The following is a 26721-nucleotide window of genomic DNA, read 5'->3' on the forward strand; positions in this document are numbered from 1 at the left end:
CTCCTCCTTCTGCTCTGCAGTCGTCATGAGGTTAGATTAGCTGAACCAGGTCTCCACCTGCTTCAGGTTAAGCTCAGAGTAGGGCTGGGCGATATGGCCTAAAATCCATATCACGGTATAATTTGAAGCATGTGCGGTAACGATATGTATTGCGATATATTCTTTTCTTCTGTATGTATTTTACACACTTGAAAGCACACTTAAAATCCTTTCATTTTCTCAAAAATCGACAGTGCGCCTTATGTATGAATTCTGGTTGTGCTTACTGACCTCGAACTGATGTTATGTAGTACATGGTGCATAGAAATCTGTCAAATGTTTTAGTGCGACTTTGGTAAGCTATGAAGGCGCACCGCTTGATGGATTGCCGGAGCATTACGGCTGCCGGAGTCAGGAGCCATGCGGAGTAATCTGGTCCAAAACTCCGTCTTCTTCAGGTCCCAAAGTCAAACACTGCGGCATCATGGACAGTTAAAAACTGTCTAAATTCTTTCATCTTTAATAAAATGATCAGCGTTGCTGCTTTACCAGGTGTAACAATTAAGTTTAACATCCAGGCATCCATGAAAACAGAGTTATTAAATTTAACGGAGTTAGAAGTTAGCAGGAAGTTAGCTCGCTAGTTTTCACCTGAACACCATATACCATGTTCTGACTGAGATATTTCTGAAAAAATTAAAACGTACAGCTCTGTTATCACTTCCAACATAAATGAAGACAGAAAACTAAACAGCAGTGACTTTTGTAGGGTTACTGAAGTTGGACTACCTGGTATATAATGATGTCCTACGTGATCGCGAGCAAAACAGCTATGTTAGCATAACAATAGCACAGTGAAGCTGAAGGATGAACGCTAACTTTTTTCCACTCGATAAAAGTTAAAGTGCAGGTTTCTGGTGGTCAGGGACAAATGCAATTGCATGGCAGCATGCTATAAACGGACCAAACTTCAGTTAGGAGAACAACTGAGATAATCCATCCACAATACGAGGTTAGTCATTAATATACTGCAGCAACATGGGAATAGGGCAGCTGCGAGAGAATTCAGCATTAATGAATCAATGTTACAGAAGTGGAGGAAGCACAGTTTTTGGCTTTCCCCATATTCCAAAAGGGCTTTGTCCCTTTGTTATTACTGTCACTCGGCATAATTTGCAGATGTTGTTTGCAGCCGCTGCAATGCTTTCAACCAAAACAGGCGCAGCTTGATGATACCATCAACATGCGCTATCGCGGTATAGTCAAAATCTCTACCGTTGGCCAAATTTATATTGTTTCTACTGTATACGGTTATACCGCCCACCCCTAGCTCACAGTGGGTAGCAGGAGCGAAACAAGCATCTATCACAAGATGCAGTCCAAGATGGTGGAGTTTTGTGGGCCAAGCAGCAGCCTGCCTGTAGGGGAACAGTGGACCAGGAAAGATTGAAGTTAGCGGGTTAACAGCGAGTGGCCTTTCAAAACAAGAACAAGGGAATTGATCACAATGCAGTCAGTATCTCTTGACGGACCACCCAAGTATAGTCAGTGTGTGGAAACGATGAGTAAGTGTAAGTTTCAGTTGTATTTCTCTCACTTATTCTCTTTGGCTAATCTTTTTTAAAACTGTGGTCAAAAGTCAGTCCCATGCAGATAATTGTTGTTTAAAAATTACGAACACATTGACTATCTAGTAATCGTACAGATTCAGCCAGAAAAATCTGATTCTTTTTGTTTTACTACTACCAAGCATTTTCTGATCTGTCAGTGCTGCTTCTGAACTCCAGGTGTTAAGTTGTTTGCCCGCTGGAAAGCAGCACTTTGGGAAAACAGATTCTGTGGGAACATCACTGTTTACTGCAGTTAATTTGCACCTCGGTTCTTCAAGAAATGCTGCAGCTCGAAGGTCTTGCATCTGTGGGATTAAGTGTTTTTTAATGTATGTTAAAAATGACACACAGAATCAATAGACAGACTGGGCACAGTTCGCTGATCAGTACTGCTGATAAACTCTTGTTTTTGAGGTATTTGATGTATTATATTGGTGTGGAAAGAAGTCCCCCCCCCCCCCCACTACACTTTCCTCTAAAATGAAGAGTTTCTCATTGTCTGACAACACTCTCAAATTGCCGTCTGACGGCTTCTTCGCACTGGAGGGAGTTCCTGTGTTGCAGGGGGTTGGGCTGTCTGCGGGAGTGTTGGGTGGGGACACAATTGGAGTTCCTAAGGGTGTTTGAGGCAGCTGTGGCCTGTGTTTGTGTCGCTGGATGATTTACCAGGAGCACCGTTGCTGCTCCTGTAGTTTAACTGGTTAAGTGAAAAAAATGTAGCAACATGGGTATTTGGGCTCAGGCTGATGTGTGACGCAGAGTTGCAACTTGTGTAATGATATTCAGGGGCTTCAATAGTGTCTTGTATATTGCAACCAGGCGCACTGGATCTCAAAAATCTGATGATATGGGGCATTCATCTGCCTGTGAGAAATGTCCTTGTGTTCATGCTGCAGTGTTGAGTCAGCTGCTGAACAACATCCGGTCTGAGTAGTTACTTTATGATGGCTATGTTAATCAGTGGATGAATAGAACTATTTAAGTTTCGTGCCATCTTATGGACTGTTACTCAGGGGATCATAACATACCTTTGAAGAGTAAATGTCAGTAGAGTTTACAGTGGACCACTTTCCTTAATGCAAACACAACTTCTACTCATACTAAGTGCTCATACAGCTTCCTGGCTGAATCCTGCAAGAGTGGAATAAGTGTTAAAATTTGTCATTTAGATTTATCCTCTGTTAAACTGTTCAACTCGGTTATGTCGTGGTCTTATTTTTCCTTTTCCAATTGCTCCTAGAGCACTTTTCCCGCAACCGCAATCTCTTAACTATATTAAATTATGGCGATTAGTTTTGATTGCCTTTCATCTATATATAGAAGAAATGTTTAAGTAAATTTAAACAAACCACATAATAGAGGTCTATTTTAAGGCTATCAATTGTCATAATGTACACACGTCAACCTTGGATGAGTCACATCTTTATTTTGGTTTCTGTGTTGTATCAGACTGCCAAGATGTGCTGTTAGCTTAGTTATGCCCAAACAATGCAAGTAGCAAATCCAGTATTTGCGTAAAAGCTTTTATTCAAAAGCACCAGAGGCTGAGTGCCAATATATCTGAGTTACCATCAAATCTTCTCTTGTCAGGTTAGAAGTGGAAGCCAAGAAGTTTTGACTTTAGGCCTAACTCACGTGTCTGCCGTTTATTATGGTAAATCCACTCCTTTTGTGATGACCTATTGTGCCTCTCGTAAGGCAGTAACCTCACATCCATTTCTTTGCCACTAGGTGTTTTGATTGCAGAGCTTAAACCAACAACGATTGCTGTTACCTTCCCCACGTTATCCACACCCATATAAATAGCAACATGGTCTCCAGGAAACCAAATTAATTGAAATTGTCTGGAACGTAGCAGCGTGAAGAGAACAGGTATAGACATCGACAGCTGTCTGTTCCACATGAAAACAAATTCCTGGTCCACTCATTCCTGGCCTGGCTGCAGACAGTCTCGGTTTCATGTTTTTACTCGGCCGCTCTCTCCTTAATCAGCAGTAGAACTGAGCTGCGTCCAAATTATCATGGAAGTCATCTGGAGAATGCCCAAGGAATTTATTGGCTTGTATAAACACAAACAATTCCTGGTGACGCAAGACAGCGTTGTTTAATTCGACAGCTGATTACAGTGCTTTCATACTGTATTCTGCTACAGTGGCTAAATGTCTCTCTTGTAGACATATATGATAATTATGATCATGGTTTAACTGGACTGCATGTGGGGTGGGGTGCGCGTGTGTGTGTGTGTGTGTGTGTGTGTGTGTGGGGGGGGGGGGGGGGCGCTAATGTGTATGTGGCCTGTGTATTATGTATTTGACAGAGAGAGTCTGCAGAACAGAAACCTCCAGTATCTCGGTCTCGGTGGCTTAAATGCCTTGGTAATGCTGAAGAATGGAGAGTGAAGAAAATGTGTAACTATTGACCCATGACTTCCCAGCCTGCTAATATGTTGTGTGCCGTGTTGTTGTGCAACTTCCAATGCAGTGTGCATTATCACTCAGGGGAAAGGGCACAGATTTATGGCAGGTGGCTGAGTCTCAGCAATATGCCCTGCAAACCTTGAACGTAGTTTGCTTTCATTTCCCGTAAAGCTGCACTTGCGTAAGCCTTGTATTTGTAACATGTACATTCACTCATGTAAGTGTTTACATGCTAAAAAGCCATGTCTCGGTGTGAGCACGAAAGTATATATGCTATATTTTATCAGCGGACCGTATTATTATCTGCAGGTATAGTACGACTCCGGGAGCATTTTAAAGAGCCTGTACGGAGGCGCAGTAAACCACTGAAATGGGACATGAGGAGTCAAAGAGCAGCGCTTCAACAGCTTAATGATGTAGAGGCATCCAGCTCTGTCAGGCAGTAAACTCTTTAATATGCTGTTAATTATTTCTGAGAGATTGAATATTGATTAAAAAGCAAAATGGTTTTAATTATAACCCCAGTTCTAGTGCCATTATAAATGAAGACGATTTTTGGCTTTACGTGAGAGGAACATCTAACAGATCAACCAAAACCGCAAGCTATTTCAACTTTAATTTTTTTTTTCTTTGTACTTGGAGTTTGAAAGAAAATTCTGTCTCAGTCTAACTAATGTTACAGCTCCTTCAGTCTGCTCCCGCTTTAGAGCTACCAATGCTCATCCACTGTGTTTTGAATTTGAAATTCATGACCCGATTGCGGCTCTTTGTTGTGTACTCAGAACACGCATTGCCCACACAGGTAATTCCTTTAAATCATGCTTGGGTTATTCTGGAATCCTTTCTTTTTAACATTTCTTCATTGTGTCTCCTCCACATTTTTCACATTTATCTATGATATATGTTCGAGCTGTCACTGTGTACTTGACAGACAACTGAATATGTGCTGGTCATTTAGCCCTAATAATCTTTTGTAATTCTCATCATATTGGAATTACTTGACCATGCCTGTTGCTCAGTGTTAATTTCTATTATTGATTAATGTGGCAGTTTGTCATTATAAATTAAACCAGGAGTTTTAGCCCAATTTAAGATAATCTAATAGACTGACTTGTAAAACTGTCTGTACAATTCACTGTCATGTAAGGCAAAGAGAAGTGGTGTTTCCTCACCATTAATTCAATTTAACATTTATTTGTATAGCACATTTAAAAACAGAGTTGACCACAGTGCTTCACAATCAGTTAAGAATTAAGAAGCTGGAATCAATAATTTAAAAAAAAAATTGCTAGAAAAGAGAATGATGAATTGATTATTAAATCGATAAAAGTCATCAACCTATGTTTTTATACCGCACATAGGTCTACATCTTTTGTTCAGTCTCCCTCCTCTCACCCACGAGCTAGTCACGGGAGATGGCTGGTGGGTACCTGGCTCTGCCAGAGGTGTCTTCCTGTTAAAAGGGAGTTTTTCATTCCCGCTGTCACAAAGTGCTTGCTCAAAGCAAGTTGTCTGATTGCTGGGGTTTTCTCTGTATTTCAGTAGGGTCTTAGAGCATAAAGCATCCTTAGGCAACCATTGTTATCATTTGAGCAATATTAGGGCTGGGCGATATGACCCAAAATTCATATCTCGATATTTTTTAGCTGGATGGTGATATAAGATATATATCTCGATATTTTTTTAGAGCCATAAAGTAAGAACAAAAAGAGAGTTCTTAGTCAAAGCTGTGTCCCAGATGTCACACAGGCACTTTTATTAACATACAGCATAGATGTACATGAAAAGAACTACTCAAAAATAAATTATGAGCATTTATTAGGGCTGCTCAATTAATCGAATTTTAATCACGATTACGATCTGGACTTTCAACGATCATTAAAAATGACTGAGCCGATTATTAGCCCTGCCCTCATTTATCCGTGACACCTTAAAGGCCGGTCCGTGAAAATATTGTCGGGCATAAACCGGTCCGTGGCGCAAAAAAGGTTGGAGACCGCTGATTAAGAGGACCCGAGGGAAGCTCGGAAAGCTAAGTAGAAGTTATTTGGAGAGGAGTGTGACTACCGTTGGTTGAAAAGAGAGGTAAAAAAAACTTCAGTGGTGTTGCACACTATTTTATATTATTTTTTAAAGTCATTATTCAATACATTGTTATTGTTAACCCTTTAAAGCCGGTCAGGGCAGCACGCTCCGTTTTGTGTAACTATTTTTAAATCCCTGTAGAACCTGAGCCGTGTAAGCTAGCGCAATAATTTTTTTTGCATATAAAACCGGAGGAGTTGTACTTACATCTTATGCCATCAGCTTGTCCTCGGTCACAGTTTCCTTCCACATATAGCTTTGCAAAAACTGCATAAAAAGCGCTTGCAGGAACAAAAACATAATATTCCAGAAACACGCTTTGCCGATCCGATCAGCTGTTCGTAACACTTCGCACACTGAAACAGACGTCACCGCTAACTATCGCATGTCCGCCATTTCCTGCCCGAAACCGGAAGTGATGTCATTTTCGCGGAAAATGTAGTTTTTTTTACTTGTAGGCCTTAAAAGCCTATACTGGTCATGTTTGACTTTTCTGAATAGTTTCTGGGATGCTTAGAACTTGAATTGCACTGCTGGAAATAGTTTATTTTGATGCACCTGCTGTTTTCTTTGCAAATTTGCATCATAGGATTGTTTTTTGTTTTTCCTGCAGTATATAAAAATTGCTGTATCTCCAAAATAAAACTATGAAGACACTCAAAATAAATTTCCTGTTGTTGTAAACTATTTTTTGCAACTTTTTTGTATTTAAAGTTTTGAGGGATAAACCTCTTAAATTTCTCCAAGTAGAAAAAAAAAAAAAAAAAAAAAAAAAATATATATATATATATATATATGTATATGTATATGTATATGTATATATATATATATATATATATGTGTGTGTGTGTATCAGGGCTCGCAAAATCGCTAGCCCGACGTCCTGGGGCTAGCGATTTTTCCAGTCGGGCTACCAAAATCTATCTCTGCCCTGCCCGTCGGGCTATAATAGGAAGGAAAAATATATGTCAATGCTTTTGCATTCTTTCGGAAATGTAGCTGGGTAATTATGTCATTGGCATCGATGAGCCACTGTCAGTATGTGACATATTGAAATCGCGTTTGAATTTGCGCTTGTTTTTTGCTTTCACTTTGCTATCGCGCGAACTGTGTATAGAGAGCGACAGCATTGATTGGTGAGTGATGATAATTTGCGCACCAATTCCTCTGACATCGTCTTATCAATCATTAGCTTACTATGCAAACATGACAAGTGAAATCTCCCGCAGCAAGCTTAAACATGTGAGAGGTTGATCGTCTTTTATATGGACGCAAACGCGCGTTGCAACTTCTTATCTGGTGTGCGTCTTTTATTTTGACAGCGAATGCGGACCACTTATGTGCACCTGTGTAAATAACATAATGTTCTGCCGGGTGTGTTGTTGGTTTTCTCTCGATTTCTGAGTCGACAAGCGCCTTTGTTACTGGGACCAGTCATTTTAAGAAAGGCCCCCATTAGAACCCATGAGAAATGCAAGAAATGCATTATTGCTCAGTCTGCAATATGTTTCCCAGAACAAACACCAATTGCAAATAACATACTAAAAACAAACCTGAAAATCTGTTTAAAACAGCTACTATGTTGCAAAGAGTGAACTACCACTGGCACAATTTAGCAGTCTTTGCAAACTTCAAAAAGCAAATGGACTCGATCTTGGTTCCACTTGTCACTTACCCGTGACTTCAGTGGAAATTTCAAATTCAGGATCTGACACAGACTGATCCATGTCCTACACAGTTCTTACAAGTTCATAGAAATTTCTGTTCAATTAGAACCAAGTATTTGAGTTGATGATTGTAATTTTTATACAATGTTGTAATTTGTTTTTCAACAATTTTTTGATTAATGTTTTGTTTCCTTTACAATATTATACTTTAATGTATAATATTGTAAAGGAAACAAAACATCAATCAAAAAATTGCTCTCTTTTTTTATTCGGGCTACTTAAATTTATTTTGGGCTACCAAAAACTGAAGAGTCCCTGCCCGAAGGGCTACCAGGGATTTTGAAATTTTGAGAGCCCTGTGTATATATGTGTATATATGTGTATATATGTGTATATATATGTATGTGTATGTATGTGTGTATATATATGTATGTGTATGTATGTGTATATATATGTATGTGTATGTATGTGTATATATATGTATGTGTATGTATGTGTATATATATGTATGTGTATGTATGTGTATGTATGTGTATATATATGTATGTGTATATATATGTATGTGTATGTATGTGTATATATATGTATGTATGTGTATATATATATGTATGTGTATGTATGTGTATATATATATATATATATATATATATGTGTATGTATGTGTATATGTGTATGTATGTGTATATATATATGTATGTGTGTATATATATATATATATATATATATATATATATATATATATATATATATATATATATATATATATATATATGTATATATGTATATATATATATATATATATATGTATATATATATATATATATATATATGTGTATATATATATATATGTGTATATATATATATGTGTGTATATATATATATATGTGTATATATATATATGTGTGTATATATATATATGTGTGTATATATATATATATGTGTATATATATATATGTGTGTATATATATATATGTGTATATATATATATGTGTGTATATATATATATATGTGTATATATATATGTCAAAAACAAAAACAATTTTCAATTTTTTTTGTAGTTTATTGCACTTTTTTTGCAATTAATGTAGTTACTATGGACTTAATGCATACATATTATTAAAATATGGGCTATAACAGTTGTATAGCAACTTGAAATGCTCCCACAAATGGCACTACAACATGTAAAAAAAAATATATATATATATATATAAGCTCTGGCGGACTTGGTTCTATAGTAGGTCTTAAAGGGTTAAATAAATATCGGCAAATAATCGAGATCTGAATTTCAGTGAAGATAATCGTGATTATCATTTTTGCCATAATCGAGCAGCCCTAGCATTTATTAAATAATAATGCTCCATAAATAAAAGAAAACTGTTGTTTTTGTGCATAACAAAGAGCTCACAATTGTGCAGTCAAAATGTAAACTAAAATACACTGAGCATAATAACAAAGACGGATTTCACAGCAGCTCTGTTCCCAAAAGTTCTACTGCGTGACTGACAGCCTGGAGTTTGAAATCCGCTTTGTAACCATGTGTCTTAACAGGTGCCATTTATGGTCCTTATACACACACAAGACGGTAATATTACGTTGAAGCACAGTACGTATTACTACGCGAGGCTCCTCGGTACTTTTGAGAAAATGAAAGGATTTCAGGCCGTGCATGGCGTTAGCGTGGTTAGCTCGTTAGCACGTTGACGCCTTCCAGCCCCACACACGGGGCGGGGCGATGCGCAGTAACTCGTTAACGGAGATTTGCCGTGTCCATCTTGTCGCTGCCTACAAGTGAAGCGATGGGGAAGGAGGGGGAGTTGTGTTCAGTGAAGGAGAGAGGCGAGGTCGAGTAACGTTGCGTAAAGACAAAAGTGGACGAAAGAGAGGCTCCACAACTATAATTATAACGTAACATAGACTATATCGATATAAAGGATATTGTCACATCTTATATCTCATATAAAAAATATATCGATATTTTTTTAAAAAACTCGATATATCGCCCAGCCCTAGGCAATATAAATAAAACTGAACTGACTCGTCCTTGATATTACTGCATTTCTTTTACTGTTTTAACTCCTAAAGAGAATAACTTTACTCAGGTGGTGCAGATTTTTTTTTTTTTTTTTGGACATCATATCGTGTTCTGATCCCATGCCGACAGAGCTCGCTGCTCACCTCAGACACTGGTTCATCAGCATAGACCTGGATGTAGCCAATACTGAGGATGATAGGCCCTCAAGATTGCCACCAAACACTCGGGCTGCCAGCACCTTAAGTGGTCTATTTGTGATTCAGTAGCAGAGTCTTGCTGGCTGCCAGGCTGGCATAGAGTCAACCTCCCGGGGGGGACTGTGTTAATATGGGCCCCCAGGCCGTGGGACTGGGGTAATTGGGCCCGCATGGTCAGTGTCAAGGCACCCCTGCCACCTCCAAAATAAAGGCCACCTCCCAGGCAAGCTGTTAGGGATGGAGAGACAAACCCCTCCTGATCACTGCTCTGATTCACTGGATGGCCTTATTCAATTACTGGAACATTTTATGTTTTTTGTATTGACCTGCAGTTACAGAAATTAACTGGGAGCCTTGTGCTTGTGTGTCTTCCCTTTATCTGCCTAAAGCTCTCCATCCTTTTATCTGTCTTTTTGTCTACATGTCTATCTGTGCATGACCACAACCATGTGTCAGCTATCTGATATCAGCTCGTAACTGATAAATTGGAATGGGTGCATATGTTGTCTGATATGACAACTTTTCCGGTCTCTCTCCCTTTCAACAGAACATATCGCATCACGCATACAAAAATAACCTTGGGGAAATTTGGAAATGGTGTCATCAAACAGTTTGTCCAGCAGAGCAGCTCCAACTCCAGTCTTCTGTGAAATGTATAGCTTATAAATGATGTTCCCTTCATTTTCCCTTCTGGGTAGCTCCTAATACATCATAGATATATGTACATTTAAACATATAAACAACCTTGGTCAATATTGGAATGTTTTAGCTCTGTAAATGGCAAATATATGTTGGGTTCTAATATAAATCAATCCAGTCCCGCAAACCAATATTAACATGGAACATGGTTGACTGCTGAGAAGCTGAGGACATGTCCCTAATCGCTAAAGTCTTCCACTTGTACATCCATTCACATTTTTCTCTTGCTTTGGCTGTGTCTTGATTCGGGGATTATGATCCCTATTGCTTGCTTTGTGGCCTATCCAGACAGCCTGAAGCAGCTCTCTTGATCCCCCAGACAACTCCCAGATCTTTGACTACTGTGATCCTCTGTCCCTCTGCCCGACTTGCATGTCTTTCTCTCTGTCTGTTTGCAGCAGCTGGGGGCCCTTTTTCTTTATCACATATTTAGAATTCCTCCCTTTATTTGGCACCAGCTAATAAGACAAAGGTATCTCTCTTGCCTTTTTAAGGTTTGGCGGGTTTAAAGGATGTTGAGGTTTAGCTTTGCTTTGTTGACAACTCTCTCTCCCTCTCTTCTCAGCGTTAAACTGCCCCACAGCCACAGTTGCGCTCCCCATTGATTGGCAGAATAATTATGGACTTGATTTGTTCAACCACAGGCGAAGTGGGATTGAGGGAGTAGGGGAGCTGAAAGAGCATGTATACCATTTTTCTTTTTTAAGAGCGCAGCAGAGAGGTCTGCTTGCCTGCATCTTAAAAACCAACTCGAACAAAATGTAACCTACTAATATAACTGACACGTAGATTACACTGTAAAACACGCACGCTTGTGCACAGCGTTCAGAGACCTCCGTTGGCGACGGGCTCTGCTGTAGGCTGCAATAAGCTGAACAATGTGCTCAGCCGTGTGAGCAGTGAAGCGATAATTGACACATCCTAAAAATGCAAGTAAGGACTGGGTTATTAATGCTTTCTTCCTGGGGGTGGTTTCAGCGGAACCATTAAGCCTTTAATTGAGAAGGAAGACTGACGTTAAAAGCTGTTGCCTTGGCATTGCTGGTACCTACTTTTTAGTTTTTTAATGAAGATGAGGCTTAGGGTGGTTCGCTACATGATTAGAGCGCACGTGCAATCACAATACTCAGACGCACAGCTATTTTAGTTTGAAAGATCCTTAAAATAACCCCATAAGTCCTTTTGACTCTAGGGGTGGAAAAAGTGAGGAGTCTCTCCTTTGACTGAACGGCAGGTGAGCAGAGTTCCCACCCCTCCCTGTTTATCCCCCCCCCCTGCAATCGCTAGGAAAACACGAGCTTCTCCCACGCTGTATATAAAGCCGTTGATATGGAAGGTATGACCCGGGTTTCGGTCGAGAGTACACATGCCAAAGTCTTGTTACCAGGTTACATCACTGTTGTTGTTGTGAGTGCAAGTGCCAAATCTTCAGGCATAACAGAGGGAGCACACTTAGCGATTCCCCTCCCTTTTGCCAAGTTACCATCACACTACGGGAAGATTCTTGTCATAATGAGCTCTCTCTCTCTCGCTCTTTCACTTTCCCTTGTTGTGTCTCTCTCCATCTCGTGCTCTCCCTGTCTCTCTCTCCAAACACGCCAAAGTCAGGTCAGCATTTAACAATCATTGGTGTAAATATTTATTGTGGTTTGTTTGAATCCTAGTGACATTGTTTTTAATGCTGCATTCATCACCTCTGCAGTTCTAAGGTAGCACATGCAGCAGCACAGTCATCAAGGGCCTTAATGGTTGTGTCTGTAGCTGAGCAGACACATGCTGCTGGAGTGTTAGCCGTGACGGATGCATGACTGCAGTAAAAGGGGATTAATCGCGGAAATTGCAGATAAGTGCAGGAGAGCGCTGGTCTGGTGCCTATCAACAGTCTTCTGTCTGCAAGTGGGAGTCAGAATGTGAGCAGAATAGCCTACTCTTTTCTCAGAGAGGAAATGATGAGTGATGCACAGGTATTTGAGGGGAAGTAGTTCTCGGTAGGCAACTCTGTGTTCTAGGTACGAAATAAAATGGGTTGACTGTGGTATAGCCTTATTATACAATAAAAATAATTTTTTCCTATTACAGCAAGCATTTGTCATTCTATAGAAACTTGAGAGGAAATGGCAAACTGAAAACTCATAATGGCAACGCACAGCCTGCAAAAGAAGTTAAATATTTTAATGGATTAATGCAGCTGATGACCTATTTTGTATAACTAATGTGTGTGTATATATATTTACATATTTCTAATGCTAGCCAATGACTGAATAAATTGAGATTGGTGGGAAAAAAAAAAAAAAAAAAAAAAAGTTTAGGTTGCACAGTAAACTAGTCCTGCCTTGCTTTACAACTTAATCAAAGAGCCTTAACCACCTAAGACCCGAACTCTTACACGGCATGCATTTTTGATTTCTCTTTGATATTTGGGCATATTGGGGCCCGATGAATGTAAAAACAAAGAATTACCAGATTTTTTTTTTTTTTTTTTTTTTTTGTTCTTTTTTTTTACCTGATTTTTGTTTCTAAGAAAAAATGAGAGCCACGTATGAGGATATTCGTTCAAGATTTCGATAGAACAGTAACAGTATAATGTCCTCCTAAGTGGACATCAGGCCTTTGTAGAGCAAAATTGAGTATTTTGGTCTAAATAACCGAAAATGTAATGTCCACCCACATATATGGACGCCAGGTCCTAGGAGGCTATAAAAAGAGATGTCTTCACATAGACTCTTGCTGGTAACTCACTTAGGAAGTGAGGTCAACTATCAGTAATCTTTAAAAAACATATTGAAAGTAATTTAAGTCATTCTAACTTTTGTTGACTTGTGTTGAACAAAATTCTCAATTCTAAATGTTTAAAAAATGAACGCATTTAAGATATTTTAGTAACCCTTCCTCAAACACGCTGCTGCACACAGTGTCCTGAAAATCCATAGACGTCTATGTTATACTTTGAGTAGGATCTATTATGAGGTGATGCTGCATTATCCTAAATACGTTTATTCTTGTTATACAGTAGGGATAGCAATATTTGCAAATAACAATGTTAACAAACAGACTTTTTGTTGCACAATGGACAGAGAGCAACACATTTCTACACTGATCCATAAACATCAGAGTGCAGGACGCTCCATTTGCATGCCTTCAGTTATTGAAGGTGTATACAGAACTCTCCAGAAATGCCAAACACCTTTCACGTATGTTGCATTTTGAGTGTTCCTTCACTTTGATCTACAATTTCACGTCATTTATGGTTAAGTCCTAACCGCGTTGAGGAGCCAGTCTAATGAGATTCCCCGTTAATGACTGTAATCCGAGTTCTGATGAAATGCTAACGGGAGCTGAAGTTCGTCTGTTGCTTCCAGCTGTTTCTGGAAGCCTTTCTTCTGAGTTTATTACACACTCGCAGTGCCAAACTGCATCACAAGTCATCCGTAAGCCTCTCCAAATCCAAAGAGTTCTGCCCATTTAGACGTGTGGCACAACAGCAGTAACCTCGTTAATTATGTATGAAAAATTATCCCTGACACAGAGATGGAATTGATCAGAATCTAACAGCAAATTACATTGTGATCTGCACTTCAGGCCAGCGAAGTGTGGTTTGCAAGCTACAGTTTAACACTTGTTCCATCTGTTTACTGAAGTTTATTAAAGCGTGGCTACTTGGATTACATGGCTTCAGTTATCAAAAATAATATCAAAATATAGCGAACTCTGACATAATGCATTATACATCTCTGATGTACTGTTAACACATAGGACATGATATAACACTAGTACTGGGGCTTCTTCTGTCTGTCAGAGCCATTGAAATGTTTGGATGAAACTGGGAGGAGCCTTTAGATAAAGGCAATAAGAGAGTTATGCATCTGAAAGGGGTTGTATTTTAGATGCACCTAAAGGGTCTGAAGGGAATTGACTAAGGATTTTGAAATGTAACCCCTTCAGTTCACCCCACACTCCAGTCAACCTATTTATTAATGGGCTTTAGAGTGGTCACTTTGTACCCCCCACTTAATCGCTGATTAATCGCTGATTGGTATAAACACCTATAATAATTAGTCATATTGAGCAAACGTTTTTGTAAGCTTTAATTGTAGAGAATTTGTATACCGTGTTCACCTTGTGTTATAGTATAGAGTAGGGTTGGGCGATATGACCCAAAATTCATATCTCGATATTTTTTAGCTGGATGGCAATATAAGATATATATCTCGATATTTTTTTTTAAAAACCATAAAGTAAGAACAGAAAGACAGTTCTTAGTCAAAGCTGTGTCCCAGATGTCACACAGGCACTTTTATTAACATACAGCATAGATGTACATGAAAAAAACTACTCAAAAATAAATTGAGCATTTATTAAATAATAATGCTCCATAAATAAAAGAAAACTGTTGTTTTTGTGCATAACAAAGAGCTCACAATTGTGCAGTCAAAATGTAAACTAAAATACACTGAGCATAATAACAAAGACAGATTTCACAGCAGCTCTGTTCCCAAAAGTTCTACTGCGTGACTGACAGCCTGGAGTTTGAAATCCGCTTTGTAACCATGTGTCTTAACAGGTGCCATTTATGGTCCTTATACACACACACAAGACGGTAATATTACGTTGAAGCACAGTACGTATTACTACGCGAGGCTCCTCGGTAGCCATAATGCTCCGACAATCCATCAAGTGGTGCAGCTCTGTAGCTTACCAAAGTCGTACTAAAACATTTTTTTTTTTTTTGACAGATTGCTGAGCGCTGTGTACCACATTAAATCGGTTCGCGGTCAAGCACAACCAGAATTCATACATAAGGCGCGCTGTCAACTTTTGAGAAAATGAAAGGATTTCAGGCCGTGCATGGCGTTAGCGTGGTTAGCTTGTTAGCGTGGTTAGGTCATTAACACGTTGACGCCGTCCAGCCCCACGCATGGGGCGATGCGCAGTAACTCGTTAACGGAGATTTGCCGTGTCCATCTTGTCGCTGCCTGCAGGTGAAGCGATGGGGAAGGAGGGGGAGTTGTGTTTAGTGAAGGAGAGAGGCGAGGTCGAGTAACGTTGCGTAAAGACAAAAGTGGACGAAAGAGAGGCTCCACAACTATAATTATAACGTAACATAGACTATATCGATATAAAGGATATCGTCACATCTTATATCTCATATAAAAATATATCGATATTTAAAAAAAAAAAACAAAAAACGATATATCGCCCAGCGCTAGTATAGAGTCACGTATAAACATGTTTTTACTCATGCCGAGTTAAAATGACAGCTTTTGCATTGTCCTCAGTAGTTCCTGCAGTGAGCACAGACACAGTGACAGGCGCTGTTTTTTGATACACAGATACTCGAGATGCAGGTTAACGCATGCATTTCTTTAGACAAGCATAATAACGGTTTTATTTTTTCTGATTCATTGACCTTGCATTTAAAAAAAAAAAAAAAAAAAAAAAAAAAGAGAGAGAGAAATGACGGATGACAAACCTGCTTGCTGTTTCAGTTAGTGCAGTTATTTTTGATTTGCATTGGCTATGGGGTGCATGTCAGTTCTTTAAGTGCTGCTTCCTACTGCAAATCCACAATAGCCTGTTTTTTTTTGTTTGTTTGTTTGTTGTTTTTTTGCTTTTCTCTCTGGACAGGAAAAAAAAACTGTAATTCAAATAGTAAAACCTATTTAATTCACGTTTTGTTCTGCCTACTTCCCTTTCGTGTGCATGCAGCACTTCTGCTTCAGTTACTAGTTCCCTTTTTGATGAATGTCCTGTCTGTTAGTTTCATTCATTGGCACTGAGGCAATGTGTGACAAGAGCAGAGTGACCTTTTTATAGGATATTTTGTGGGTAGTTTTTCTCAAAACATTACTTCAGTTGTATTTATATAGTGCCAAATCACAACAGTGGTCAGCTCGAGAATTTATTTTATGAGGGAAAGAGACAGTATATTGCAACAGTTTGAATTCCATGCTCGTCTTTCAGGAATCATTAGTATATGTTTGCCAGTTGTTTGAAACTGAGGCTGTAATTGCTATTAAAGCTGGATACTGGACACAGATTGAACTTTTGTATTGTGCATGCAGTCCCAGGTTCAGAACTGTTAAACTAGAGTATAGGTCACAAATGTTAAGCAGAATTGTCACATAGAGATGGTTGCTCAAGGTCCCCTCTTGTGTCATATGTATTGACATATTGTATGAATATAATTATTAGCTTTATGTAAGTAAGACTATTTAATAGGCTGGTTAAGAGCTGTTGGATGAAATTGGACAAGCCAAAGCTGCCATGCAGATTTCCACTGCTGATACCCCACAACCCAAGCCTGTTGCTACTGCTATGACCTCCCATTGCATTATTAATAAATAACATATTAGAGACGAGGCACTGTGTAAAGCTTAAATATAAATGCAATAAAATAACCAAGATTTCGTTTTGTCGTTTCACTGAAGCTTACTGTGTAGTTAGCCAAGCTCTGAGCTGTAATGCACAGTTAAGTTTTTTTTTTTTTTTTTTTTTTTGTAAACGGAGCGCTCATTTTGTGGTGGTTGTAAATGCTTTTGTGTAAGTATAGGTTCAGGAATGGCTGTTTCGAAATGGCTCTTGTAATGTTTAGATGTTATCTGATGCAAATCAGCCATGTGCTCATGTAGCTTATGCTAATTAGCCATAAGGAGCTATGGTAATTAATACCTAGTTAAAAGCAGCTGTGTAAGTGCCAAAGTAAAGAGTGAACTGGAAACACACCTGAACATTTGGAGGTTTTATTCTTCACGATCCAGTAAAAATCTACGCCGATTGGGTCATACCACATCTTAAACACTGCTGTTTGGAAGTCTTTCAGAAGGCTGCAGTGAGATGTGATTGTGGTTCAGAGTTCAAAGATTGCATATTTTCATACCCTCGCATCCGACCATTTGCTGCATAACGTGGTTAAGTATGAAACTGTCTATTTTGGAAAGATACAGTGTATCCCTACCTCCGATGTCACAGAAGAAGGTTCCAGACATTGTTTAGCCATCTCAGGAAACACTCTGTACGTACACGCCTGTAATGATGTTAGTATACTTCATGCAGACGTTCACCCATTCATCAACCCTCCTCGCTTTCTAAATTGCGATTAAAGACATGCTTACTGTCACTGTAAAAAATGTTTGAAGTCATTTAAGTGTCATACACCGTATTAATATCACAGCTGAAATATTAATTTCTCTCTGGGCCATGCATTGTTGTGGGGGTACTAAAATTTTAAGTGCTTGCTAAGTGCAGGCATGAATTTTGCAATAGTGGTGACGGGAGTACAGCACTGATTTTATGACGCAGTTGCTGACTGGTGGCTCGGTACATGCTTGCCTAACACGAGTTGACGTAATCTGCTGTGTTACGTTGAGTAATCCCTGGTCGTTACTCAGCTTGTTGCCTCGTTGGGGATTCTTGAATAAAAGATATCTTGGCATATGTATTATAGCCATGCTGTCAGTTTGATTGAGCCACTTCAAACTTAGTAGCTGAGACACCAAACACAATCACTGATTTGCTGTCAGTGCTCTGCTGGCAGCAGGACTGTTGATAAGTCCTGTCAAGAAGTTGGTAAATTAAGATGTTTCAAATACGCCTTCATTTTTTCGTTCAGAACTAAATCTGCCATTAATCCCTGGAGGATAAAGAAATGTTGAGTCTTGAATAGAGAATAGATTTGACTGTCCATTTCTCCCTCTCAGCACTCAAAAAATACTCTTGGCACGCCATTCTAAAAACAAATTAAAGTGGAGAGAGGGAGAAAGATGTTTTTCTTTTTTCTTTTTTTTTGTTGGCGATGACAGTGACGGAACCTCATTTTCCTACAGCTAGATCAAAGTGTCTCCATGTGTGTGGCATTGCAGCCTTTTCCCTTTGGCACCTAATGATACAGCCTGAACTCAAAGACCCCTTGGATGCAGACCATTTCCACTTTCTGCTCTGTACCAGGCCTGATGTCATCTAGGTTGTGCCCTTCAAGCTCACCCCCACCGTTCCATGTCCTCTGGCTTTTCTCGTCTTCCCCGCCTCCTCTGCCCACCCCCAAATCTGTTGGTGTATGTAATCAGACAGCCCTCTGTGATGCAGCAGTGGGCTCGGGCACATCCCTGCATTGACTGTCCCACTACTTGGATAATGAAGGCAGCTGGGAGGCCGTCTTACTGCCTCCTTGTGTTGCGCTTCATCATTCCTGCCACAGCACAAGGTTTTCTAATTAAGTCACCATCTTGGCCCTGCAGATTATGTAGCAGCTGGATCATTAGCGTGGAGGGTCAAATGGCATGTGTCTCCATGTATCGGGCGGAGCACTTTTCATCAACCCTTGTCTCAGTCACCTCACCTCTGCTGGCCAACAGAAGGCTCAGCCTGCTTCCTCCTTGCATGCCCCCTTTATGCTCAGTATTTTGTGAAAACATTACACATAAGTCTCTCTCTTTTTTTCTCTTTTCTTTTAACTCTCTTCTGCTTTTCTGATGGCAACATGCTGTATTTAATAATGCAGGAGGGGCAGACTTTTAGAAATACTTGTACAAAAACACTGATGTATAAGCATGGCTTATTGCCTGACATTTTGTCAACTTTTATTTTGTAGTTGACTTCAGTGTGTGTTTTACTCTGTCTTGGTCCCCTGAAGGTTCTTATCTATATTGAATATTAAGACATGGTCATGTTATCTTGCAACTACTTAGAAATGGGCTAAAAGGACCTATTTGTAGCATTTATGCACCTACAGGACCTTATGACAGCATTGTATCGTAATTTCACATCAGTAACAACAAGTTGAAACCAACAAAACTTTCAGTGACGTATTGTGACGTCAGCATGTTGCATAGCAACAGACTCAAATCAAAGGCCAAACAATACTGTCGCTTGGGCATGTTCTGACAGTCTAAACTAAGTGACAGACTGTAACCTGGGGTTAGTTTCTTTTAATGTAGGCAAAATATTTCATATTAAATCTTGATTATTTGTGTTGAACAAGCTCTAAACAGTTAGTCAAATAGTGGATCAACAATAAAACAGTGAGAAATTAATTACTTAAAAAAATTTTTATAAGACAAATTGTCGGATATTATAGTTATACCTTGTCATTCATGTGTGCTTTGTGCCTTTTTCAGAACATCTGTGATAGGACAAAAGCATGACACAAGATTAAAGCTAAGTGTGCTGGCCCAGCAGTTAATCAGTCGAGGAAATGCTCCGCAGATTGATTGATTAAAATAATAGTTGCAACCCTACTTAACAGTGTGAACATCAATTAAATGGGCTATTGACTGAACTGAGATCAGTTTAAGAGTACCACATAGTATCTCAAAATGGACGCTGTACTGGCTGCACTTTCAGAGACTGCACGACACTGATGTAAAATCTGTACCGGAGGCCTGTACGGTGTATAATGTGTAGATTAATTTTAAAATCTAATTAGTTTTGTATTTCAGTGGGCTTCTACTCATAGAGGGAAAATTACTGTCAGCAGCCCTGTGAGTCACCTTCAGTTCAGTTACAGGGTGGAGATGCCTTGTATTTATTTGTATGATGAGGAAGAGTTATTCACCATTAGTCTGACTCACCTGTCAGTATAGTCAGTCAGCAAGCCTCTTCATTTATCAGTCTGCTCATGACTGCAGAGGATGGGGGAGAAGTTTCAGTTCTCCTGTGTTGTCCGTGAACAGCCATGATGTAAGTGCTAATGAAGAATAAAAACAACAGATTCAAAATATGTTTGAGTTTCATAAGGCTTGTCTGAACAGCTTGATTTTGATCCATTACCACAGATTCTCGAGGTAACAATATCAAGGAGGGAATCAAGTATCAAAACATCTTTCTAAACTTTTCATTTTCCAGCAGAAAGTGTTTCTATGTTTTCCTTCATGCTCTGTATGTTACAAACGCCCAGAGTTTGGGTACACATAGCGTGTGTATGGGGGGGGGGGGGGCTCAAACATAAAAGTAGTTTTTGAAACATTCTGGCATAAATTCAAGGTAACCATAGCTACTTTTCTCTGTCAGATCCATCTTTCTTAGCCCTGAAAATGGGAGTTTTTGATACTCGGAGCATCCTTTATAGGAATTATATCAGTTTAATAGCAGGCAAGAAATGGAATGAATAAAATATTTTAATGCATTTTGTTCAGAAAAACTTGGATTAGAAACTTAACAGCGGCTGATGAAACCTGACCCTGATTATACTAAGGGAAGATTTAAGACCACTGCGCCAATCCATTAATGATCTCCCGCAGCCGGTTTTGGTTTTTCCTTTCTCCGAATTCTGTTTGGATGTGTGGAAATGCCTTCATCATCTGCTCTGCCTGTCTGCACTGATAGCAGATATTGAATTGGCTGCTGGGCACTAGCTAACCCCTACTGTGAGAGATCAATTGAAAGGGACAGCCATATACTGCTTCTCACAAACTGCCGGCCAATTTGGGAATTTCGTACTCTTCCTGATGCATTTCAGATGGTAAGCAGAGCAGCATATAAATTATGTTTTTTGTGTCTGTCTTGCCATGTTTTTTGACTTGCTCATTAAGTAAACGGATATAAAACAAATCTGAGATTTTAAAAGTTCGATGTCAGTAATGGAGTAGATATTTTTAATACTTGTAAAACTGCATTCAGACAAACCGAGGTTCCTTTTTTGTAGCATGTTTTAATAAAAATAATTATTAGTATAACAAGTAAAATTTATTAGTTGTATTTAGCAAAAATACTCATTATTCTCAAATGTGCTTAAAAAGTTTGAAAAATCTGGTTCAGTGGCATCACAAGGGTACACAAACACTATTTTTGAAAGATATTTGACCTGTTAAGTGTTGTCAAGACTGTGTTATTTCCAGCCTGACATGCACTCAAACTCTCACATGCTCTCTCACACTAACAAACACACTTGTGTGAGTGTGCTTAGTCAAGAGAAAAATCCCACAACTCGGTGAGGAGTCCTCATTCTCCCCTCATTGCATTTTCATTCTCTCTCTCTCTCTCTCTCTCTCACTCACTCACTCACTCACTCACTCACTCACACACACACACACACACACACACACACACACACACACACACACACACACACACACACACACACACGTACGTCCTTTAACCTATCTTGGTAACTTTAGGCTTTTCTCTGCCCCCCTATTTTAAGACGCAGAGGGCAGTGTGCCGAGAGGGACAGCGAGACAGGCTGTTACGGGCGGCGAAACAGTTTGCAAGATGACACTAGCTGGCTTGTTTACAGCAGAGGGTCGATTTGAGGGGGAAGGGGTGGTGGGGAAGGAGGCAGGCAGGAAAAATAGAGAGGGGGTTTACTACCCTCAAGAGAGTCGGAATTCCTCCTGAGCCATTCCCCCATTTGGCTGGCAGTTGTGAAAACAATTGCCTGGCATTTACTCTCTCTGTGCAGATGGAGTCCCAGCTATGAGTCAGCTTTCAGAGCAGCAAGTGGTGGAGAAAGTGGTTGGCTTGTGATCTACTGCACAGCAAATATAAGCATGCTTTATAAACACGCCTGGTTTTTGATATTGGAGCTGTTTCCTTCTCTACATTCCCAACGTTTAATTTCTCCTTATCACACAGGCTGGTTGACTTATTTAAGCATGTCTCTTTGCTGTTTCTCTACAGCTGATCTCCAGAAGATGGTATGCTGATGTCCTGAGCTGAGGGAGCCTTAACTTCATTCCCCACTCGCCTTTGTTATTCCACACCTGGTCTGCTCTCCATCAGTCACCAACACCAACAGCTACCACCAACACCTTCACATTTTCCCCACCCCCTTTTGTCCAGCCGGTCGTCACCATGACGTCGGAGCTGGAAAGCAGCCTGACCTCCATGGATTGGCTCCCTCAGCTAACCATGCAGGCGGCCATTCGCAAGGCTGATGCCCAGAATGCCCACGGGCCCGGCATGGGAAAGAAGAGCGCCCTGCTCGATCCCAACACCACGCTGGACCAGGAGGAGGTGCAGCAGCACAAGGATGGCAAGCCGCCCTACAGCTACGCCAGCCTTATCACGTTTGCTATCAACAGCTCGCCAAAGAAGAAGATGACACTGAGCGAGATCTACCAGTGGATCTGTGATAACTTTCCCTACTACAGGGAGGCGGGCAGTGGCTGGAAGGTGAGGAAAAAGAAATCTTGACTATTAATTCTATGGAGATGAGGAAATGCAATAATAATTTTGCATTTAGTTGGGCTTTTCATGCTTTGACTGCCATGTTTTATTTGTTTTCTATTTTTTTTGAAAAGCAAATGCTAAGGCAAAATGAGCTGTTCAGACCTGTACATTATTACATTTAGAAAAACCACCAAGGTTATCCTTTAACAGACATCTGATATCCAGAATATTGAATATTATCGTTGTTGCTCTTTTAAAATTCATTTGGCTGTGCGTTTGGTTAGATTCTCCTTTGACCTTACGTTTTTGAGATGAGCTGCTGACAACATTCGTCGAAGAAATTCTTTGACTTAAATTGTAGTTTGGTGGGATCTGGATGTCTTAAACAAAGTGAGATTCTGTTGGTAATCACCATTGTCACTTCTGAGAAAGCTTGGAGAGAAACTATGAGTGTGCCAAATCACACTAAGTGCCTCAGTCCTCCGAATGAAAAATGGTGCAGCCCTGAGAGAACCATATGAAGTGTAAAACCCTGGATTAATATTCAGGGAAGTGGCCCCTATCTGTGCGAACACAGACTAAATAGCCCATTCATGGGTGGTATTATTCATTGCAGATGCCTTGATAGGAGAAGGCCATTATGCAGAAGGAGAGAGCCAGTGCTGTGTCATCATCTCAAGGAGCCCATGATATACCGAGATGAAGCTATGCTGATTGCCTTTTAAAGGGCCCAGATGGAAATTGATATTAGAATGAGTTTTCCAATCAGTCGACGTTTATTGGAAATAGAATCTTAGGCACTGCTTTATTGCAGTCAGACAAGATGTATGAAGCCCATTTCCTGGGGCGACAAGATCTGGCATGTGTACAGGCTGCACTGAGGTGTGTGTGTGAGGGGGAGATGAGAAAGCATGTGTTATTATAAATGGATTGATTTTAGCTTTTGTGGCAAGGCCCCTTTTGTAAGGAAATGAATTGTTTTATTTTGCAGCCTTTGTTTCCTCTTTTACCTTCATCATCCCTTATTTAGTTGTCAGTAACACAGCAGCATATGTGCCGTCAGACTGCATGTGTTCCTGCATTGAGTTACAGGCATTTTCAGCTCTGCATTTTGTATACCACCTACCTCCGTGTGCAATGAAATGTTAAATTCATTGCCAAATGATTTTTCGCCAGACGCTGGTATAAGGCTAGAGGAGCGTTTTTCACCGCCTTTGTTTTTGGATTGTGAGGAAATCCAGTTGCAGAACATGTTGCAATCATTGGATAGACTGTACCTACTGAGATACTTTAAATGCTGCTTTCTTATTCAGAGCAGCCGTGAGTAGATGATAATTTAGGTGGGTTGTAGTGGACTTGGTGAACTCCTACATATCCACAGACTTTACTGCTCAGAAATGTGAGGGTGTGACAGACTAGCCCAACTAAAATAACTGTAGATAAGACATAGCATGTAGTTGACACTTATCCCAAGCACTGTGAATACACACACTTTTTATACATTTTAGAGTGGGTGGCCTCAGTGGGAATCAAACTGATGCTGCTGGCAGGGTTGACGCTTTGGTCTTCCCACTGAGTTACAGTTCCACTGTAGTTACAGCAGAAAAGAAGAAATTATATTAAATTACCCAAGTGTTTTGCTGCTAATGTGTCTTTTGGTTCTTATGTTGTGAAGCGTGGCTTTTTCCAACAGTCAGTAAGAACAGGACGTTATGTAAACTTGTTGCAAAAAGCCTACACTCTAAATAAGTAGAAGTAGCATTAAGGATGTGTATGTGGCTTCATTTGTAGCTGATACCAATGTTTAATTTATTTCAAAACTTCAAACTGTGTATCATATTAATGGTTTAGATGAGGGGTATAGTAGAAACGTGTAATGACGCTGTCGTGATATGCTGTCTGCTATGATGATGCTTATCACGATGCAGACACTCTGCAATACAGTACAAGGCAAGCACCCACCATTGCTTTAATTTTTAAAGAAAAAATATCCCTACATGTGGTCTTTAGGTGTTTATTTGTTGCAGCGTGGTGTCAGCATGTGTATTGTTATTATCTAATCACACTAATCTGGCAACAAATATGATTAACTCTGATTTGGTTTCACCAGTGGTCAAAAATTACACCCCTCTGATTTTCATCTTCTTCTCTTCAAGTTGGGTGTTTTTGCCTTCACTTTACCCTCATTCATTTCATAACTGCTGCCATAAACAGTCATAGAGTAGTGACCCTGCTTAAATAATTTGAAGATCTGTTTAATGCATTTTCTATTAAAATGTAATGAATTGGCATCAGTGTATTGATAACTACTTTTTTTCCACGAATTGTATAAACATTTTTTTTTTTTTTAAAGGGTACAAATTCAACATGCCAAACGGAAGATTTATTCTAATGTGTTAAATCTACATCTTGGGTATATCTTAACCTCAAATCCCTCTGAAACTGTACGCTCTAACCCAACTAGCACCTCCTTGTAAAAGGAACCACAATTCACTATTCAGATTGGCCTTTTCAAGACTGTTGATGCCTTCTGTGCATTTCTGGCTACTTTTCTGTTGCAAAATTTGAATTTGTCAGTGAGAGAATAACCATCATCACCTCAGTATAAGAAATAATAATCATAGCCTCAATATAAGGACTCATAGATTTCAGCAAATTCCTGGAGGGAGATTGACAACACCATCAGAATGGATGTGAGAGAATGTACAAAGAAGTGGACAATTATGCTTACCTCCAAGGAGGGAAAAAATGGACCGCAACAAAGAGTTAGGGACCCAGGAGGGGGAAAAAAGCCCCAGCATTTAGTTTCTATCGTGGCTAGCTCTGCATATAAAGCACCAGGAGACAACCCCAAGTCGATTAAAATATAAAACACTGTGCAAAAGTATGAATGCTGGTAACAGTGCCGGATGCTTAAGTGGGTTACGTTGTAAGCTCTACAAAGATTCACCACAGAAATCTAAATCATAACGCTAGAGTCACACTAGGACAAACGGTGGTTGGAGACTGCAGCAAACCTAAAAATACTGCAACCGTGTGCAATGCGATCTCATTCCCTTTGAAATGGTTGCTTTCAAGATGGGAACCTGGTCGTACTTGCAGTCAGTTGCAGTCTTTAAAACGACTTCAATGCCTCAAGATGCAAACAAACGGTAATAAGACCGAGTCATCTGTAATCGGTCTATTGCCAGTTTTCGATTGAATGTAGTAAAGATGGCAATCATATGCAGTTTAACCATCTTGCAAGTCTGTTGTATACACACAGTCTGTTGCTTGCATTCAGAGTTGAGCCAGTACCTCATAGAGAAATTCAGAAACGGTAATTGCAGTTGATATGAGTAAGACCACAATTGTTTGGAGACCAGTTGCCAGGCAGCAGGCAACCAGTGCAATCACTATGTGATCCAAAGTGGTTGCCTAGATGATGAGTGTGTTGCTCAGTTAAGGACAGCTAGTCGGTTGTTGCAACTACTTGCAGTTAGTCGCATAATGTGAAAACAATTCAAACCCTGTACGCTAAGGTTAACATTTTATTTTTACTCCAATGTGACTGAGCGATAACACGCAGCTGATCTGATGCAACAGTGTTTCTGGACTTTTGTTTTTTCTTGCTGCAAGTAGGGATGGGTACCGGTATCGGTTCTGACATAAACGGTAGTAACCAGACTGAAAAGCAGCGCACATTTCGGTGCTTTATTTCAGTGCTTTTTTCCCTGAGACGTCATACACTTTGGATTCTAGCCAATCATTTTACCTTTCCGAGGATAGTAGGCAGGCCCAGGTATGTACGTTCTTTTAGAGCAGAGCTACAGAATAAAAAGTCTGGCTGTACTTCACAGCAAAAGATGCAAACTCAGCAGCCTGCAACAAGTGCTTTAAGCTGATACTGTGCAAAGGAGGTAACACCTCAAATCTGATGAAACACCTGGC

The 26721-nt window shown here is 39.8% G+C and overlaps 1 protein-coding gene across 3 annotated transcripts in view; it reads left to right on the forward strand.

Moving 5' to 3' along the window:
- The window catches only part of foxj3 (forkhead box J3), a 101458-nt gene that overhangs the window by 19120 nt on the left and 55617 nt on the right, over positions 1 to 26721 (forward strand). For all 3 annotated transcript variants that reach the window (XM_085274371.1, XM_085274373.1, XM_085274372.1), the window contains exon 2: positions 22300 to 22794. In XM_085274371.1, the coding sequence (XP_085130497.1) occupies positions 22474 to 22794 (321 nt within the window). In that variant the 5' untranslated portion in view covers positions 22300 to 22473. The remainder of the gene's footprint in view (positions 1 to 22299; positions 22795 to 26721) is intronic.

The sequence above is a fragment of the Mchenga conophoros genome, linkage group LG5 (assembly GCF_057382185.1).
Source record: "Mchenga conophoros isolate Kocher_MC1m ecotype Shallow Benthic linkage group LG5, M_conophoros_male_GT1.1, whole genome shotgun sequence".
Classification (NCBI taxonomy): Eukaryota; Metazoa; Chordata; class Actinopteri; order Cichliformes; family Cichlidae; genus Mchenga; species Mchenga conophoros.